Raw genomic sequence first — 20608 nt, forward strand, 5'->3', positions numbered from 1 at the left:
CCCATATGCAGGGCCCTTCCGCCCAGATCTCCACGCACTCTGACAAGCTCTTATCAATCCCGCTGACACGCCAACAGAGAAGAGAACTGGCCACTGCAGCCTTTCTCTTTTCCTAGGGAATAAAGAGGGAAAATTGAGCTAGTGAGCTACGGGGCCGACCAAAGGCCACAGGTAAGCCAGGAAAGTGAACTCAGGACTCATGCTCCCAATCACCTCCTCCACAAGTTCCCAATTAGTCCCTAATGGCAAATAGGAAGCATTTCTCAAGTTTACTTTAAGAACAGAAGCACCTGGAGGGCACAGGGCCAGCTCTTCTTATAGGCTGCTGTTAGCAGCTAGCACACAGAGTCCTACTATCATATTTAATTTCAAAATAACTGTAACGACAATTATATAAACGAAAAGTAAACATTTCCTCCTAGTAGCTCCTCTGTAGTGAATTCCTTGTTTAATCAAGCACCAAACTCTGGACTAAGCAGCCTCAGGACATTTGCATAGGATCCAGGTGGTCGGCAGGACAACCAGAATGCAACTACACTAACTGAAGCTTCCCAATAGACTGGTGGACCCCGTTTACTGCACCCCGCAGTCTTACAGACACACTTGTGCCTCAGACATGACGACCACGATAGGAAAGGAAAGCAATTATGATACAAACTCAACATGGTTCTCAAGAATCCAGTCATGATTTTTAAAAGCAATCCTATGCAGTAAAAAATGAAATTGTGCAATACTTAGCGCCTAATGCAGTCTTTTTCCATAATTGCTAAATTCTGTTGAATAAATAAAAAAGAGAGGTTGAAAAGGCCAGAAAAGTGATGATCATTTTGTACCTGGTCCTTGAGAGAGAAAAGTATTCCTAACATTACAACAAACACGAAAGATCCATCTCATTTTAACACCTGTCCAAAAATTAATGTTTCTATTGTGTTCCCTGAACTTCCATTTTTAAACTAATCCAAAGAAAAAAAAATACCAGAACTCTAGTAATTTGGTAAAGAGAAGGATTATCCTAAAAGGGAAGAATGCTGTGGGAAGGGCATATGACTCAAGAGTATGCTTCATTTTTCCTAAAAGGTACTGAAAGCTCCAATGAGGACCACCCAAGCGACCATCCAAATGGCAGGCAGCTCTTCACGGTGAAAGCCCAGAGAGAAGCACCTTAAACGAGCTGTGTTTACAGGGTAACGACAGGAAGCTGAGGGTAACTTGTCCTTAAGGGCCTTTCTGCAGGAACTCCCATGGCTCCATAGGCATTGTTTCAACATCCTTCCAACATGCCTGCCGGAGGGAGGAGACAGGACTAACTCCACTTCGCAAAGGAGGAAATGAAGCCCAGTGCAGGGAGCGCGGCTCAAGGGCAGACAGCGAGCAGGGCAGGCTCCCACCCGCAGCGGCCGGCCGCCCCGCTGGCTCTCCTGCGCTGCACAGGTGCAACTGCGTCAACCGAAACTGCCTTTCTGGAGGAAGGAGAGGGTGGTAAGGGGAGGAGGACAGTTTTGTAACATCTGGGAAGAAGCTGTACTTTCAGAAAATGTGAAAGAATGAAAAGAGAGCAAGTAAAGAATCCAGCTGGCTCTGATAAACAGGAAGAAGCTGGGAGGTAAGAGCCACTTCTCCCGAAGCCCTGTCCCATTTTCACGCACTTCATGACTTACGGCTACAACCTATCTGCTTAGCCCAGTTGATTCCCCTTATTCCTTAACAAACATCAGTCGTCAAATCAAGTGCCTCCCACTTCTCCTCAAATCGCTGAGAATTCAGGAGTCCCTGAACTTCATCACCTACCTTTGCTTCGTCATTGATGTCCCAGGTGAAGGAAATGGCATTATAAGCAATCTCCTCAATGTTGCTGATGGTGTTGAAGCTTTCTTTATAGTCAGCTATATGAGCGATGAAAAAACAAAAAGAAATTAGTGATTTCTGGTTCCAACATGCGATTACAGCAGTTCAAAGTAAGATTCAGATTTTCATATTATCACCTCTGGAGAAGTTAAATTAACATTTTGTTGGGTTGAAAGAAGTTCAAAAAAATGAAGAAAAAGAATTTTTGTAATGGAGGCAAGCTTGGGTATATTTAATTTTATCCCCTTATGTCAAAATTAAGGTATTTAGGTCTGAAAAGTTTAAATAACTGTCCCAAGGTCACAAAAGTCGTCCCAAGAGCCAAGATTAGAACTCAGTTCTTTTAATTCTTCTAAAACGAGAAGGTGAACATTACAAAAGGCAAAGAAAAGAAGTAACACTAAGATTAAGAGCCATCTTGTGACAGAGCTAATGGTTTTACACGAAAATTATATGCACAGCAAGATCAGCGGTTTTCATAAAGCTCCTTCAGTAAATACGGATTTGCACAGGTCTCCAGCTACACTGCCAGCGATGACTCTTGGGGTCTACGCACAGAGGAGCCTAGCAATGCAGTTCAGCACGTAACGGGGGAAGACTGCGAGGCAGCTGCCTGACAGCAGTATTTTCTTTCACTCATTGATTTGTCTTTTTCCTCCACCTTATTTCATCTCCAAATAATCAGAAGCTCTTAAAGAAGACATTACACCTCAAAAAATTTGCAGACCAAAAAGCAAGGCAGTCTCATGAGAGCTGGCCATACAGCTTCTGGCCCCAGTGTCATACGGAAAGCCACTGCATGGGGCACATGTCCTTATGAAGGAAGTAATGTTCAGAGCACTGATTCCAGGAGGCCAAGGACAGTGTGGGGAACAGATCAGTAGCTGGCATAAAAATTCAAATGCTTTCGGCAGGAAGCTCATCACTGCCAAAAATAGCTGGATTCAGACAACTGCACGCTCGCACCTCTGGGAATAAAAGCGGGCTTCAGAGCTGCTTACCTATGTCAATGCATCTTTGTTTAGCTGTGTGCTGCCGGGAATGCCAGTATTTCCAGTGCCTCAACTGGTCTTCTCTGCTTTTGTCTTCAGCAAAAACCACCATGATCACACTCTACGAAAGAGAAGCCATCACAACGTAAACACACTAAAGGGTGAGTATCTTCTGGAAAACTTATTTAGGTGTCAGATTTTACAGTCAAGCCCTAAAACTGCAATTTCAGATCTTCGTTTAGCTCTGCTTCAGACCTGGAAATAGTAAGCTCTGACCAGCTTTCCCAGAGAAAAGCGAGCAGAACTTACTCGAACTTTGCTGATGGGGTGGTGGATTCCCTCGCTGCTGCTCACTTCCTTCAGGGTGACGGGGTAGAACTGGCCTTTGTTCAGGTAGGTCATAGTGTTGTCTCCCGGCTTCTGTCGGAGCGATTTGGACGCTTCTAGGGTGTATTCAAAGTTGTTCCTAAAGAACAAAAAGTCACAGATCTCTAATCCACCCTCTTGGAAGCTTCCTACATGCTTTAGCTCAATCCTGAAATGCTTCAGAGTGGATGGATGCAAATAGCAGACATCCAACTGACCATGTCATATTATAAGTAGGATTTACTACTTTTCCCATGATAAACATCATCTTAACCCAGAAATTCTCAAATCTCTCAGATGTGGGACTACCAAATGCCTACTAGAAAGTCTGTAAGTAATGCTAACATTAGAAGCTCGGAAGCTAGGATATTAAAGATACTAATGAGTGAAAAGGACTCTGGAAGGAAATCTCACAAGACCTGCTGCCAATCTGATATTTCCCCAGCAAAGGGTGCAAACACGTGGCTGGCAGTGCTCTGATTAAATTCGATTGGGTATGCACAGCACCTTTGTGTTGGTTTTGCTTGTAATTTAAATGTCTTTAGGTGGGCACTTCACAATTCTCTACATTCCCTACTACTTTACGGTACCACACATATAGCCCCCTAAAGTTGCTTCATAACCTTCCTACGCCAGGGGTCAGCAAATTACACCTATCTTTGTAAGTAAAGTTTTATTGGTACACAGCCACGCCCTCAGTTTACGTGTGACCCATGGCTGCTTTCGTGCTGCTGGGCAGAGCTGGGTAGTTGCAACAGAGGCTGTGTGGCTCAAAAGCCTGAAATATTTACTATCTGTTCCTTTACAGAAAACGTTTGCCAACCTCCATCCTAGATCCTAAAGGCATTTGAGTTTGTGACTTCTGCACCTTGAGACAGGTCTTTAAGGGAAGTTCAATTCCCATAAAGTCCTAGACTTTTAAATAAAACTTTATCTCAAAATATAGCACAATAGAAAATGCATAGAACAAAATTACAAAATGAAATCTTAGACTCTTTTAAAAAAATCTGAAGCTGTTTATATATGTTCATATCTAACTTGGAAAATATTCATATTCCCAGGGTGAGGAACAATTTTGTGAAGTTTAAAAGAAGAGGGTGCCAGGTCAGAAAAAACTGACCATTTATTTTATCGTTAGTGAAGCTAATTAGAACATAAAAGCCTTTATCCACCTGATGTTACTCCTAAATCCTCACAGAATCATACACTTTTGGAGACAGAAGGGCCCTCAGAGACCTGATTTAATGCCCTGGCCTCTTCTTTAGAGTCCGTGCTACCACTGTCGCAGAAGGAAACCAAAGGCAAGAAGCACCAACACCGAGAATCAAGGAGACAGGAAACACAGCTCAGAGTTCAAAACTGAGTGCAGTGAAGCCACTGTCCTCTGGCGAAGCATTTTTACCAGTCACTGTGGTCAGACACAGGTGAGAGCCCACGAAAGCCACCTCTGATTTTTCAACATCAAGTTAACAAAAAAGAAACGTCATAAAAGCTAAGAATCAAATTAAAAGACAACTATTACCCAGAAACACTGTCAAAAACATAGTCCTCTGAATTCATGCCAGGCATCCGCAGACTGAGATCCGAGGGGAAGAAAACCTGAAACATCAACGTAATAAGCCACAACTATTTAACTGGTTATCAGGTTACTAAAGACCAACGTCTGCTACAGCATAAAAGCACGTGGCTTACAGCAATCCACTACTCTTTCAATATTTATTTTAAAATAAGCATTTAAACTCTATGAAAACCTTAAAAAGGAAAAGAAAATTAAAATTAAAAAAAATCCATTTTAGGGGCCGGCTCCGTGGCCGAGTGGTTAAGTTTGCGCGCTCTGTTGAGGCAGCCCAGGGTTCGGACATGGCACCGCTCATCAGGCCACGTTGAGGCGGCGTCCCACATCCCACACCTAGAAGGACCAGCAACTAAGATATACAACTGTGTACAGGGGGGTTGGGGGAGATAAAGCAGGAAAAAAAAAAAAAGACTGGCATCAGTTGTTAGCCCAGGTGCCAATCCTTAAAAAAAAAATCCATTTTATATGCCACTCAATTAAATTAAGACAATCTATGTAGGTACTCCCACAAAGTACTTCCTTATTCCCTTTTCCCATCTTTCCCACACAGCCCACTTCTGTTCAAACTCCAGAATCTGTAACCAAAATCTTAAGACTTTCAGGAGCCAGTCCTCTCAGTGTACCACGTGACGACACAGCGTCAAGTCCACATCGCAGCTGGAGGCACAGAGACAGGTGCTCCTTTCCCCCAGGAGTCATTAAACACAGTTTCAAACATCTTCAGTCCCTAACTTTTACCTGAGTGACGTGTTCATCCCCACAAAACTCTCAGAAGTATTGGGAGTTAACGTGTAAACTTCACAGAATGCATCTGTCTTCAAGATCCTACCTGCCTCCCTGACAATACTACCAACCAAGAAACACCAAGCGCACACATGATAAATCATTTTATATTAAGATCAGTTGCAAGGAGTTTGTTTTGGTCTAGGACAAAAGCCAAACACAGACTATGTGGATATATCCGTTGTCGACAGAAGATTATGTACGGGGTTCTCTTTCTCCAGCAAATCACTTAGCTGAAATCATAATTGTTAACTCAGCTGCTGGTAAGATTAGCCATGTGCCCTTGATAATAATTTCTGGTTTTATAGGTTTAGTTTACAAATTATACCTATGGGCCTTTTCTCTTTAAAAAAAAAAAAAACAAAAAAAACTCTTGTTCCTAATCCATTCATTTCAGGCTGAGTTTCAAGCTTACATAACAAGGAAGAGGTGGAACCCAATACTTATACAAACACACAGCCGTCCTAGGAAGATGCTTTCATTTCCTGTACCTCCTGAACGCCTTCCTTGAAGGTCTCTGAGAAGGTAGAGTCTGGAGTCCGCCTTTGAGCATTTGGGGGTTGAGCACCAGAGCTGAACTGGTCAGTACTAAGGTTCCGGTCGAAAACCACCACCCGCTCAGTGGGCTCAGGATGATAGACTGCCGGGGGCATGCCCACAGCAAAGCTGTGGGGCTGGCTTTCTGTCTTGATGGAGTGGGTGGGCATCGTTGCTATGGAGACCGTGACTGTCGTATCAGGGGCTGTGAGATGGCCTCTCTTGTCAATGCCCAGTTGGTTGCCATGGGGAAGCACGATGTTAAACGGCACATTTTTCAGTACTTGCACTCTGTTTTCTCCCACAGAAAGGAGCGACTGCTCAGTCACATTTGGTATGCTGTTTCTTTAAGAAAAGAAAACAAAACTGTGTTTTCAAACTCAATGCCAATACAGTTCTTTGACAATTTTTATTTCGCTAATAGCACTGGCTGTTGAGTTCTGTGCAACAATAACAACATACCTGGTAGAAACCAAATAGACAGAAAATGGCATGACAACAATTACTAGAGAAAGAAGAAAAGATTTCACAGTTCTAGGTCAAGTAAAATCCCAAAGTATTAAGTACAATTTCATTTGAAATATGGAGAACTCAGAACTCTCCTCTACGATGCTTTATTTTCAATAATCCTCATAAAATTACCGTATCTTACTAGGATCCTGAAGCTACAGCGGGATTAGCTGGTGCAGTGCAGGATGGCGGTTGAAGCACAGATTCCAGAGCCAGCCTGCCTCGGCTCAAAGTCTGTGCAACCTTCCACAGCTTACTTCGTCTCCTGGTAACTACGTGCTCTCCTATGAAATAGGGAGAACAATGGTCCTATCCTCACGAGGCTGTGATGAGGACGAGATGAGCTGGTACACTGCAATGTGTTTAACAACGCCTGGTACACGAGGGTCCAAGAAGGATGGGCTATTAACTCTGGCCCCACTTCCCTAGTACTTAGGCTTATCTGTCTTTCTTTTTCACTAAAAGAAAACCTATGACTACAATATGCCAGGAGATATATTTGCATAAAATTACTTTTGGTTTAATAAATATCTTGGGCAATATAAGATGATTTCTAGTCTAGGGTAAAATTAATGAATTTTCAAAGCCCCTCAAATCATATAGGCAGGTAACCTTTAAAGAAAAAAGCAATTTGGCAATTTTGTACATTTCAAGATCAATAAAATGTTCAAACCTTGACCCATAAATTCACTCCCAGGAATTTATCCTAAAGAAAGAGAAAAAGGAAAAAGCTATCTAGAAAGTTGTTCATTAAGGCTTTGTAATAGAAAAAATCAGATACAGCCTTATGTTAAGCATAGCTAGGTTTTGCTTTAAAATTCTCCAGCAACAATAAATAAAATAAAAAATTAATTAATTTAAAAGTCAGAGAGGAGGGAAGAGTAGATCAAACGGGAGGAATTACGCTGGTAACTGTTGAAGCTGGTAACAACACCTGTGGGCTCACATTATTGCTCTACTTTTGTTATGTGTAAAAAGACCCATATTAAGAAGTAAAAAATAAAAGCCACAAACTCTTCTCCAAAGGGTAATTATAAAGACTAAAACAGCAACATGGAAAATACTTATGAAACACACTAAGTAGAAGAAAACACACCACCGAATCCTATCCATGAAAACAACCACAACCACATAAAACATTCATGCACACCCAACGGAAAACTAAAAAATCGTCAGGATAGCAAGATTCTGAGTGATCTTTCTTTAAAAATGTTTTATTACTAATAGAACACAAGGCAATTTAAAAGGTATATTTAAAATTTTTTTTCATGGCTATAAAGTCAAGCCTTAACTTAATTTTCTAAAAGTTTTAACCTAAAATATTTCAAAAATAACTTCACAGGAGTTTGGAATACAGGTGAAAATACTTTATTAAGTTTTACTGAAGCGGCTATTCAAGACCATTGGTACTTAATTTTTTCACTGGACCCCCACCATTGCCTTAAGCCACATTCTTCCTAAGAGAACCTCAAAGACAAATGAGCAAGTGCTTCACTTACATTATGACTAAAACATCCCTTTGGAGGAGGAGAAAGTTAATGCTTTTGTTTTCTAGAAAACGCAACTGTGTCTAAAGAAACTGGTAACTTAGAGCAACAGAATCATAATATTAAGAGGCAAACCAGTAAAGAAATCTGAATTGCGATATTAAGAGTCCAACTTACCTATCTCTCCCACTAATGCTTGTGCATTGAAACAAACTCTGGTTTTATTTCACAGAAATGTGGCATCTTTCAAGGGTGCTGCTTTGTGCTGTACATTAAACATTACCTTTTGCTGTGGTCCGGCTCTGGGTGTTCAACATCCGGCTTTGCAGCTGACGACCTTCTCTCTCTTGGAACCTTAGATATTGACACAGAGGACAAGGATTCGTTCTTAGTGAAGCAGAGATACAGCCTTTTACCGTTCAGTCAGTTCAACCATTCATGGATCTACTGACTGCCAACCAAACACCAGGTCTGCGGGTACACAGTGAATAAGACAGCGTCTGCCCTCAAGAGCTTACCATCTGGGCACCAGGGTCATACGTAAAAAACAAGAATTATTTAGCTGCTAAATAAACCCAGGGCATACAAATCTACTTTGTCATTGAGTTTGGGTTTCATCTTTTAAAAGAAACACCTCTGGCCTGGTTTTACCCATGGATTACATAACATAAGGGAGACGAAGCTGCTGAAAACACAACCGGGCTCTTTAAACTGTCTCACTGCTCTTCTCTGACACCCTTCCCTTCAAATCAAAGGCAGAACCAGAAGGATCAGCCACGTTAAATGTTCTCTTCCAAGATCCAAATGCTGGCTTCAAATGATAACTTCTTAGATACTCTGGGATTCACACTGTCCATTACACAAAGGACAAATCTAACTGTTTGTTCTATCCCTTTTTTGACTCTGCTCTTCTTTGCAAAGGAGGTGACAGTAGGCAAACATTACTGGCTGTGCTGTAGACATCAACCCAGCTGAGACTCATTCCCAACAGGAACTCCCAAATCGCTAAGATGTTTGAAACTGGTTTTCATTGTGGACGTAGGAATTCTATTCCTACATTCTTATTTTGCCCTTGAAGACAAAGTAAATTATTGTTTCATGTATTAACAATGTGCTTTTAAAGCTTTACAAAAGTGATTATGTAAAAATCACTGAAATAAGTCAGTTCATTTAAAAAAAAAATAAGCCCGCACCTATCACCAGTAGCCTGAGCTGCAGAACCACTAAGACTGTCACCGTTAAAGGACTGACACGAGGACCATCTCCGCCCAGGATGTCAAATACTTCCTAGGAGACACATACACACACACACACACAATCACTGCAGCGAGTGTCAGGACATCAGTACATCTTTCTGGCACTAAATTTATTAGTTTTCTCCCATTCTCAAAAGTTTCAGTTAAAAATATGTAACTTCAAACTTCTTAATTAGTACTTAGGAACTTATAGTTTCTACAATGATGGAGTCAATAAAAAACCAAAACCATAAGAAGAACAGATCTAAGTTCCACTTCAAAGGAACCCTTCATGGTACACTTGCCAGGCAAGGGTTCCTTCAAGCATCATTAGTTTCTATACAAGTTTCTGTTCATCTTCAAAGAAAAAAACTTACCTCAGTCCCGCCAACACAACAAGCTGGACACATGGCCTCATAAAAGAAAATAATTAAATCTCTTGTTTAGGTCTCACCCTAATTTTGATAATCAAATTATCTTCTTTGCTTTCTTCCCTCTGCATTTCTTGTATTCAGGAAAGAACACAGTGCCAGTGTAACAAAAGGCCGGCACTTGGTGAATACAGGTGAAAGTATTCAGGAGTTAACAATCTTGTTAAGTTTTCTATGGGTTTGGAAGTTTTAAAAACAAAAAGACAGCAAAAGAAAACTGTCATATAGAGCCATCCCCATATATCTGCCATTGGTCAGGAAAAAGAATGCCAAAGTGAGTCGAGCGAGCAAAGCGCACCCCCAGAGACAGCGCAGCGGCTGAAGAGGGGAACCCTGGACCACCCAGACCAGGCCTGAGATCCCGCCACACACATACTACCGTGTGACCTGAGAACTTTATTTTTCTCATCTGCAAAACTGGGATAACGCCACATATTTTGCAGGGTTTCTAAAGGGATCAGAACACACACGCTGGTATCACGTCTAGCATAACACAGGTAATCAGTAAGTGGTAGCCAGTATTAGCAGGACAATGCTGATGACACAGATCACTGGTGTCATCTCCAGATGTGAACACCGTGTAAAACCCCAGGCAAAGGAGAGACTATACTTAATTAAGACTAATCCAAAAGTCTAGAAACTAGGCAACAAAATATATCCTGATCTTAGAACTACGAAGTCCAAGACTTGAAAATACGAGGTTTTTTTTTCATGAATCCTACAAGCAAATCAAAGGCTCTGTACTATCCTTTAGAGAAAAGGAAATCACTCTGACCACACAGGAGTAAAGGCTGGAACCCAGGCAAACGAACACTGTCCACTCCTGACGGCACTAAGAACCACCTTTGGGAAACGTTCAGTCTCGGTCAGACACATGGACCGTCTGCTTTTACGGAGCTTCACCTTTCAGATAGAGCCAGAACAGCTGGCTACTTCACACGTTTTAAAAACAACCCTTTGATTCTATGATTGTAGATTTTCAGCTTTGAAGCACAGTCAGTCAAAGTACTCATTAAACTATTTACAGTCCCTACAGAAGCAACTTGCATGACATTCTACCAGCAAATTACTGTTTTATATGCTGCTGAATCCAGTGCATTTCGGCCTGCTGTTAAGGGCTTTAAAGAGCAGGAAGCCTACCTTGTAGTAGTCATAGAGCAAGCCCAGGGCAGCGGCGCTGTCTTCATCCCCGTTGATGCTCATCATGGCTTTGGTGGCGGCAGTGAGAGGGTTCTCCAGGAAGGACTTCCAGGCCTCATCCTCACTAGTATAGGAGCGCCGCTGGGGGTACAGGGCTTCATTCTGAAGAACCAACACTGGCCTTTTGCTTCAGAGAAGTTAAAAACACATATATAAAATCATACTTTTCTACTGCAAGGCATCATAAGCCAATTTTTAAAGAACCAAACAACCAATTCTTTGATGTTACAATAAAATATTCCATTGTTTCATCAGTGACCCTAGTACAGTAAATTCAGACAAGCCCAGAAGACAACCCTCTTAAACGCAGCGCAATGGGTCACCCAGTAAGATAGAAGGTATTTAGGCAGCCGGGGAAGCTGCAGTTAACCTACACGTGGAACCCAGGGTACACTATTTGGCAAAAAGAAAGAAAAAAAGCATCACTCCAACAAAATGCCAGGCTATTCAAACACTTTACATAAACAAACACAAGGACAAAGTAAGCCAAAACAGAACATTCATTCTCTTCAGATATACAGTCACGTGCCACACAGAGACATTTCAGTCAGACAGACTGCACACACGACAGCGGTCCCATAAGATTAGTACCCTACAGCCTAGCTGTGTAGTAGGATATACCATCTGGGTGTGTGTAAGCACACTCTCTGATGTTCACATAATGATGAAATCACCTAACGATGCATTTCTCAGAATGTATCCCGGTCGTTAAGTGACGCATGACTGTGTGCAATCCGCACTGTGCCTCTTAGAGAGCATATACGGTTCGATCGTCATGCTGCTACACGTTATTCCCCTCTTTCTCCTGCTGAGGCCATGCCTTAAAAACCTTCCTACCTACAAACAAGGGGGAGAGGAGGAGAAGGTGGACAGAAAAACGGATACTTCGTTTGATCCTTGGGGGTATACGAGAAAGAATATTCTACTGATTACCAGCCGACTGAGCATGGAATGTGGCCAAAGGGGATTGTAAGTCAATAAGGAGGCATAATTTTCTGGCATGGGAGTTAACCGTTTATCTTAGAGATAAACACTTAAGAATCTACAACAATAAATGAAGCCACTGAACAAAAAGATTTTTAAGAAAATAGGTGGGGAAATCTGTTTTTAAAAATCTTTACTAGTTTTCCACACTAGGCAAGAACTGTTTCATTTTAACACTGTAGTCTGGTGGGAAAAATCCAAAAACTCAACGGAGATCTTAGTAAAGTCTCATAGAACATTCAATTTAAAAGATTAAAGCAAACACTACTGATTCCAAAAACTTGAAATGTAAACAGTCTCAACAACCGTTCAGTTGGGATTATTTAATAAGTCAATAAAGAGAAACTCCAACTCCAGCAAAATGATGTAGGTTTTTTTTAAGGAGAAAAAATTTAAATGTTCAGAACTACTCTGAATTACTACTAACAAGTACATTTAACGATCAGTTCTCATTGCAACACACCAATGAAATATGTAAATGGCCTAAAGGTGACCTACCTACTCTAAAAGTGAATGCAGAAAGACTGATTATCTTTTCAAGTAATCAACAAAGGTTAGGGTTTGGCAGTTACCCAGGCCTTTTAAAAACAGATACAGATTTAGAAAAAGGAGAACATCTTTGAAAAAGGGTGGGTTTGCGGGGGGGGGGGGGGGGGGGAGCCCAACAACTTACCTTATCTTTACTCAAAACTGTCTTATTTCAAAGCCAATATTTTTCACTCATGTTCTAGGCATAATGTCCTAGGAGCTTACACTTGGTAGGAAAAGAAGCCTTAAGGTGGTGCACTCTTTTAACACAAAACAAACTCAATAGGTTGTTCAAAGCAGACAGTTTGTTTAAAAATGAAGACTGTTTATACAAATTTCAAATTTAAAAAAAATAAGGAAACATAGCAAGGGGCATTCTCTGCACCATCAAGAGCAGAGAATAACAGCCAGAGAACCAGTGGTACCTTGGCGTGATTAATGGTGTACTGCCAAGCTATTATTAATAGTGTAATAGCTGCTTCCAGAAGATTATGACAGCACTTGGCTCATTCAATTCCCGTAATGCTAGTTTTTCAGCTTCCCTTCTGCTCCCACCCCCATCTTAAATTTGTATACGCAACAGAAAGTAAATAAAATATTTTTTGCAAATGCTTTCTGAAGGTGTCTTACATTTCCAAAGCGCGCCTAAGGCCAAAATTGTAGCTTTGGAAATTTGCCTTATCTAAACTCTAAGTCAAGAAATAAACACGAAACCAGCTGCCTTTCTGGAGTCTACTTCCTCATATGACAGTCAAGCTGTTGTTAGTCCCCAAAGGTTCATCACTGGCTGCGCTGAGTCTTAACCCTTCATCAAGGATCTCTCGGCGACTTTTGAAATACATTTCAAGCGATAACTGCATATTCTACACCACAAGATAATTCCACTTAAGATATTCCAGACATAATATCTAACATTCTCATCCAGAAAAAGAGCACTTAAACAAAATGATCCTTAGCAGATAATCATAAAACTGGGGGGGAGGGGCATTCGCCCTGGATTTACTGATCTGAAATATACTGATTGGTTTAGTGCGATTTACTTATTTTTTTAATAAATTTTTTTATTTTGGAACAATTTTATATTTACAGAAAAGGTGCAAAGAAAATACAGAAATATCCCTCGCCCGGTGTCCCCTAAAGTTTACACTGCCAAAATATTTCTTTAATCGCAAACTCCAAAAAGCATAGTTGGTACAGTACTTTCTAAGTTTATCACCCTGATTTCCAAGTTTCAACCTCTTCATATTTTCTGAGCATTTTAATTACAGTAATCTGTAATTACCATCAATGATGCAAGTGGCAAAATAACTCCTACAACAATTTTCTCACTCACACAGCCAACCAGAGAAAAGAAAACGCCAGGACACGAGAGCACGTCAACTTTTCCCTAAATTTCTTTCGGAAGTCCCAGCAGGCCGGCCGAATGACACGGTTGTGCGACAAGAGATTACCTGGAGAAGTCTACCTTTTCAGACGCAGAGCGCGTCCCAAAGAGCTCCATCGGCCCCACAGAGCACAAGCGACCCGGGAGGGGGGCACCGGGGCGCCCGCGCGTCGGAGCGCGGCTCTCGAGGCGGGGCGGCCCGAAACCGCCTCCGCGCACCCGGGCCGCCGAGATCGCGCCCCCGTCCAGGATGCTCAGGCCAGGAGAGGGGAGGACTCCTCTCCGGAGTCCAGTTCCCAAGATAAGGGCCTCCCCAGGGGGCTTCGGTGGAACAAAGGCGGGGGGGAGTGCTGGACCGCAAAGGCCGCAGCGGAGTCGCAAGTGGACGGCGGGACGCGCGGACCCCGCACGCCCGGCCTCGGACCCGCGCCCCCGGCCGCCCTTGCCTGGCTTGGCCTCGGGCCCGCATCTCCGGCCGCCTGGCCTCGCACCGCGCCCCCCCACCTGCCCGGCCTCGCACTCCCGTGTGCCGGTCCGCCCGCCCTCGCCTCGCCCGGCCTCGCAGCAGGTGCGGCCGGCCCGGCGGGCAGCGGCGGCCCGGGCCGCACGGCCGGACTCTCGCGCCGGCGCCGCACTCACTTGTCGTACTCCTGTGTCATCGCGCTCGCTCGCCGCTGCCGGGCCGCAGAACTGGACTTTCGGGTTGGGACAGTACACCCGATCCGGGGGGAGGAGGCGGCGGCGGCGGGTCCGGAGCGGCGGCCCCGACGGGTTGGGTTCGCTTTTCTCGCTCTGAGCCGGCTCGGCGCGGGCTGCGCGCACTGGGCACCCGGCCTCGGCCGCCCATTGGCTGGCGGCTCGCCGGTCCGGGGAGGGACCTCGGGGCCGGGAGGCGGGCGGCGCCCCCTGATTGGCTGGCGCACGGGTGCCGGGGCGGGGCCGACGGGGCCGAGCGGCGCGGGCGGGGGTCCGCCGCTCCGCGTGGCCGCGCTCCGCGTGGCCGCGTCCGAGTGGCGCGCCCGGCGCCCTACCCAAACTGGCGTGGCCGCGCGGCTGCCGGCGCGCACCTGCCGCCCCTCCGCGGGCCTCCGCGCGCCCACCCGAAGGCCGCCGGGCGCTGAGTCCAGGCGCTGCTGCGAGGTCGCAGCCCTCGGCCGCCCACTTGCGGGCCGGGCCGGGCCCTGGCGCCGCCCCTCGGCGCTGGACGATCTTGCCTTGCCGCCCACCCACCCGAGCCCAGTGCTGCTCCAGGGATGGAGTCTCCCCAACCGGTGACCGCACCCCTCACGGGCGCCCCGCAGTCTGCGGCTCGGCTGCCTCGGGCACCCTCCCGCCTGGGGTCTGCGAAGTGCTGAGCCCTCGTTGTGCGCCCTCTCACCGCTCAGTCCGCGTCCACTTACTTAGGAGGCATCTGGCTTTTACCCGAGAAAGCTCAGATGTCTACCGCCTCGCTTTGCCCACGGCAGCTGTCCGGCTTTAGACCCTCCTGCTCATCCATCTCATACGGTCCACTATGTGACAGTCACTGGACAACTGCTGCAGTCTCCTAACCTCATTTCCCCTCGTACAGCCAGGGTGGTACCTGCAGAGTGGTCGCATGGGTCACCTGAGCCACCTTGTCCCAAGTGCCTGCCTCCTACCCCCCTCCCCCGCGTTCTGGGCCCCACCTCACTGCTGACCCCCACCAGTCTCCCACTTCTAATCTCTGCCTACCCCTTAGCCCTCTCAGAACCCCCATCTGGGCTTCAACGCACCCCTTCCCCGTACTCCCCTCCCCCAGGGCTCCTTCCTCAGGCTCATCGCGCCTCCCCCCTGCCGCTCCTTCCAGCAGCCGTATTGCTCTCGCTCCTCTGAACCACCCAGCTTCTGTTCATTTCCACCCCTACCCCTGGCCCAAATTGTCCTTCCTGAGCTGAAGCTTCCTTCTCCTCCAGGGTCTGCTCATTCATTCTACAAATATTTATTGAGAGATCTACTATATGCCAGCCTCTGTTCTAGATGCTGAGGATACAGCAAGGAACAGAACAGACAAAATTCCCTGCCTTCTTCCAGCATCCTAGCTGGAGTGACAGACAATACACAACGTAAGTAAATTATATAGCATATTAGAAAGAGGCAAGTTCTGTGGGGGGAAAATAAAGCAGAGCAGGAAGCTGAGAAGCACGGGGTGGAGTCTGGGTTTGAAGACTTGAGGAGGGGCGGCCTTCAAGGAATTGGGGAGGAATGGTTCAGGCAGAGGCGCAGCTTTGCAGAAGGTGGGGACAGTGAACAGCAGGACGCCAGTGTGGCTGGAGGAGGACAAAGCAGGAGGCCAGGGGAGACACAGGCCTTTGTATGGACTTTGGGTTTTACGGGGTGAGATGGAGAAGCATTGGGGGGTTTGGCGAAGGCCCTGACAGTGATCTCATTCATAGCATACAATAATATGGCTGCTGGGGGGTAGGGGTCAAAGGTGGAGGCAGGGAGACCAGGTCAAAGATAATGGCAGCTTGGCCTGGGGTGGCAGAGTGGAGTGGTGAGAAGCGGTCAAATTCTGGATCTATTCTGAGGGTAGAACCAAGAGGATTTACTAAAAATTGCTTATAGAGTGTGAGAAAAAGAGAGGCAAGGACAGCTACAAGGTTTTCAGTTGAAAATGATTTGCCATCGTTGAGATGGGGAACACTGCTGACGTAGATGGTCTGGGGAGGTCAGGAGTTCCCTTTGGACATAAGGTCAAGAGTTTTAGTAGAGATCCAAGTAGATGTTTCGGTAGATGGTTGGATATGAGTCTGGAATCCAAGGGAGAAATCTGGGCTGAACGGACATCTGGGGGTCATCAGCACAGAGATGGTGTTGAAAGCCTGGAGATGGGGTGAATCTGCACAGCGGCGGGGGAAGAAAGAACAGAACCAACACTGGATCATGGAGCCTCCAACACAGAGAGGCTGGGAAGAAGAGGATGCAGCAGAGGAGATGGAAAGGAGGAGATCACTGAGTTGGAGGAAAATGGAGGCAGGAAAGCCAAGTGAAGGAAGTGAGACAAGGAGAAGGGCGTGGTCAGCTGGGTCACGTGCTGCCAGGAGGTCTAGTAAGATGAGGATTTAGCAACGTGGAGGCGTCTGAAGCCTTTATTCAGCTCCAGCTGTCCTTCATCTGCTCCTGCCGTCGTCCTGCTGCCTGTGCTCCAGGCCCTTTGGGACCTAAATGAGCCACCATGGACACTTCTTTCTGTCCCCTTTTGCCGTTTCCAATTTCTGCCCCCTATCCCCAGGTACAATGCTGGAGCATGGAGCTTGTTCTATTTTCATATTCACTAGCTTCTTGTTTAAATAAATTATATTTTTTTAAGTGACCTAATTTAAGAAATTATTAAGTCAATAATAACACGGGGGGTCCTTTCCTACGGTGCAAATCGTCGGAGCTGTGTTGCTTCTAGTCCCGTTCGATTTACTCCCCCGGTGCCTCAGCTGTCCCTTCCTTAAACCGCTCGTCGTGGCTGCTCTGCTTCTTAGTTAATTCAGTTCTGCATGAGTTGAGAGAATGACTGTAAGTTGATCAGATCTGGATTCAAATCTCAGATCTGCCTCATACAGTATTTTTACCTTAAGCAATCTACTTCACTGCCACTCGGTTTCCTCATCTATAAAATGAGGAAAACAGTATTAAGTTTCGTGGAGTTAAACAAGATAATATTCTTAAAGAATCTCCCACAATGCCTGGCACAAAGACATCTGATATGATTTCCATCTTCTTTAGAGGTTAGGAGGGCCAGGACCCTGTCCAATTCCTCCAAGGGCTCGTTTGTTGGCCATGTGACCTAACCATAACCTGACCAGCCATTTGCAGCGCTCATCACATGCAGGGACCTCACCCTGAGGAAGTAGTGTTGGAGGGATATCTACAGAAGCGGCAAGATGATGGCAGAGCCTCCCTGCCTGACACCCAAGGCGCTGCCCCACCCAGTTTGCCAGAGCCATCATGCCGTCTGCCAGTGTCTATTGTGAGATGAAAGCCTTCCGCTCTGGAGAAATGGGGTGTGGCAGGGAGAGTGTGGACTCTCCACCCTCGCCTCCCAGCTCTGCAACCTAGGAAAGTTATTTCCCCTCTGAGCCTCAGTTTCCTCAACTGGGGAATATGGGATAATCGTTCCTATTACCAAGGGTTCCATTTGTTGGTTTGCTTCGTGAAAATTGTCTCAAAAAATGCTAGACCTGTTGGAACTCAACAAATATTAAATGTTCCACTTCCCCATTTTTCTTCACTGTATTATAAGTTGCTTAAGGGACAGAAACTATATCTCATATTTAAAGAATCCACCATCATCTAGCATAAGGGTAAGCATGTTACAGAGCACTGACGACTGTGGTTATTCAGGATGGCAACGACATTAACCTTTAGGCGGTATTTGGTGTTCAAAGTGATATATATACACCTGTGCTAAGTAGAGTCTTAAAACAACTCTTTGAGGTAGACAGGGTTATGCCCATCTTACACATGGAGAGACGAGGTCCAGAGAGATTGACAGATGTATTCAAATCCTCATAGCCAGTAAGTTTGGGACACGAACACAGACTCTTGTTTCCGAATCCCACATTTTCCCTTCTAGGTGGTGCTAATGCCAATATGTGAATATTTCTGCCAGATAGTCTGAGTTTAGCCTGTGGCCCCATTATAAAGCAGCCGAGACACTTTAAATGTGGCAGAGCCACAGCTGGGGCTTCCTAGTGACAACGTCTGCCTTGGGAAATGGCATTTGATTGTTCTCTAAATTGATTCTCAAACTTGACTCTCAGGACTCTCCATTTTTGGGTATCCACGTGCTCTATTTTCAAACGTCCTAGTGGCGTTGCCATGAATGTGCTTGCTCATGAGGGCTTTGCCCCCTCCCCACCGTGCCTGCCTGTTATGCCAGGGTGACTGTAGTCTCAGGTGAGTCTTGTCAAATACCTGGGACTTGATCCAGACTCTCTCCCTGTTTCTGAATGGAAGCAGAAGAAGTTATGTCGAGTTGGGTGTCACCTTCTTGCTGGCAGCTAGCACCCAGATGTCTCACGTTCTTTTCTTATGGCTTCACTGTAGATTGATCATTACAGTGGAGGCTCAACAGTTGCAACACAGCTGCCAGAAAGCCCTTGGCTCAGAAACACTGGTCTTAACCTCCAGTAAACCTCTCTTGCCTGTGACTAACACTGAGTGGGGTGGAGCCATCATGCTCACTGCCGTTTCAAGAAAACACCCCAGACAGGGGAGCTGGGAGGCCAGGGCTCTGCTGGCTGGCGCATATTTGCGTATTTTACTCTTTGAAGAAAAGGTTACTCGTTGTAAAACATCTTCATTATAACATAATGTCCATTTAAAATTGTCATAGCATCTCACTACATTTTAATACGAGAGATATTACCCTCACCTTATACATAAGAAACCAGCAAAGAGGGATTGTCACCTGCCCAAAGTTGACATTTCATTAACTCAGTTTTTATAGTAATCTCTCCCCAGCTCAGTGTCCTTTACTTGAAATTAGAGTATTTTGATTCACTTTGGTATGTCTTTTCTAAGCCATGAGACTACTGATTCCAATATTTGGAATTTTGAATTACTCCTGTTGGTGATGATTAGAAAAAGGAAGAACTAGGGGTTGAAAAAAGGGGAAGGGAAAAATCAGGAGAATTTTGCAACAAGCATCAAGAGAGAGAAAAGAAGCGGAAGCCAGTCTCAGCGTTTCAGGATTGCTTTTCATGAGGGCAGAGGGACTGGTGCATTTGGTCGGAAGTTATCATGGGCACAAATGGCCATATTCCTTTGGAACTGGGAGGTAGTTGAGCATATTTACTTAGGTGTCCTTCAATCCTTTCAGTAAAAGCTCCTCAATGCATCACAAGACTGCAAGTGACTCTGCTGGGCCACTGTGGGGATCAGCAGATGGGGACACGAACTCGGAGACAGAGCGTCGGAGGGCTTTTCACACGTGGATGGAGGGCGAGGCCGAGACGAGAAGTGCTTCTTCGGATGTATGCGGTCCTTAGTAAGGCAAAGCAAACGTGCAGGCATCTCACTGAAAATGCAGAGAAGAGAGGTCCTCAGTTTCTGATGAGCTCTGGGAGGTAAGTGGAATTAATTGTATAAACCTCATTATTACATTTTAGATGTGTGAACTCTCCTAACACACTTCTTCTTTGGCACGTTGCCTATATTATCTTTGTCAACTCTGTTTTTCACACGAGGTCTCAAGTTTCTTAATCTCAAAATCTCCTTCCCAGCCCTCCGGTGTATATATACACAGCTAACTCATGATCAGGCACTCAAGTTCCTCGATCTGCAGACCCGGGCACATTAGCACACATGTTGTAAATGCCTTCATGGAGGTGTGTGCTGTATGCTTTGGGAAAGATGCCTTCTGCCTGGGAGCTGAGTGGGGAGAGCGGAGGGGATGGCATTTGAGCAGGGTCATAAGGGAGGAATAAGGGTTCTCCTGAGATGAAGGAGGACCCTTCTGACAGAGAATACAGCAGGAGCAAAGGCCCTGAAGTGTGAGGTGTCATGGCTTGTTCAGGAGCCCTTTGCCTGAGATTGAGGGAGCAGGGGCAGGGCATGAGACGGGAAAAGTTGCGTGAGAGCCTTTGGCAGGCATGAGACCTCGGACAAGGTCAATGGTGCACTGTCTCCGCTATCCACTGAGAACATCCACATGATGGGCAGCCCAAGCCAAGCCGTCGAGCTGTAGGCAGCAAAGAGCCATCGAAGGGTTTTGAGCCTCAGTGTTATTAGATC

The 20608-nt window shown here is 45.4% G+C and overlaps 1 protein-coding gene and 1 long non-coding RNA gene across 8 annotated transcripts in view; one reads left to right on the forward strand and one right to left on the reverse strand.

Annotated features, from left to right (window-relative positions):
* The window catches only part of GRHL1 (grainyhead like transcription factor 1), a 50476-nt gene extending 35708 nt beyond the window's left edge, over nucleotides 1-14768 (reverse strand). For 2 of the 5 annotated variants that reach the window (XM_023619551.2, XM_023619550.2), the window contains exons 1-8: nucleotides 14498-14768; nucleotides 10903-11089; nucleotides 8380-8450; nucleotides 6054-6444; nucleotides 4726-4802; nucleotides 3147-3303; nucleotides 2847-2958; nucleotides 1789-1883 (exon numbers count right to left, since the gene is read on the reverse strand). In XM_023619551.2, coding sequence (XP_023475319.1) covers nucleotides 1789-1883; nucleotides 2847-2958; nucleotides 3147-3303; nucleotides 4726-4802; nucleotides 6054-6444; nucleotides 8380-8450; nucleotides 10903-11089; nucleotides 14498-14517 — 1110 coding nt within the window. In that variant the 5' untranslated portion in view covers nucleotides 14518-14768. Of the gene's footprint in view, nucleotides 1-1788; nucleotides 1884-2846; nucleotides 2959-3146; nucleotides 3304-4725; nucleotides 4803-6053; nucleotides 6445-8379; nucleotides 8451-10902; nucleotides 11090-12619; nucleotides 12912-13925; nucleotides 14151-14497 lie in introns of those variants that run through there. The other 3 variants (XM_070235904.1, XM_070235903.1, XM_070235902.1) reach the window with 2 other exon arrangements.
* Nucleotides 14769-14940: 172 nt separating this feature from the next.
* The window catches only part of LOC138917720 (uncharacterized), a 28577-nt gene continuing 22909 nt past the window's right edge, over nucleotides 14941-20608 (forward strand). For all 3 annotated transcript variants that reach the window (XR_011426172.1, XR_011426171.1, XR_011426173.1), the window contains exons 1-3: nucleotides 14941-15129; nucleotides 15793-15942; nucleotides 19695-19941. This is a non-coding gene — a long non-coding RNA (uncharacterized lncRNA). The remainder of the gene's footprint in view (nucleotides 15130-15792; nucleotides 15943-19694; nucleotides 19942-20608) is intronic.

This window comes from Equus caballus, chromosome 15 (assembly GCF_041296265.1).
Source record: "Equus caballus isolate H_3958 breed thoroughbred chromosome 15, TB-T2T, whole genome shotgun sequence".
In the NCBI taxonomy this organism is placed as follows: Eukaryota; Metazoa; Chordata; class Mammalia; order Perissodactyla; family Equidae; genus Equus; species Equus caballus.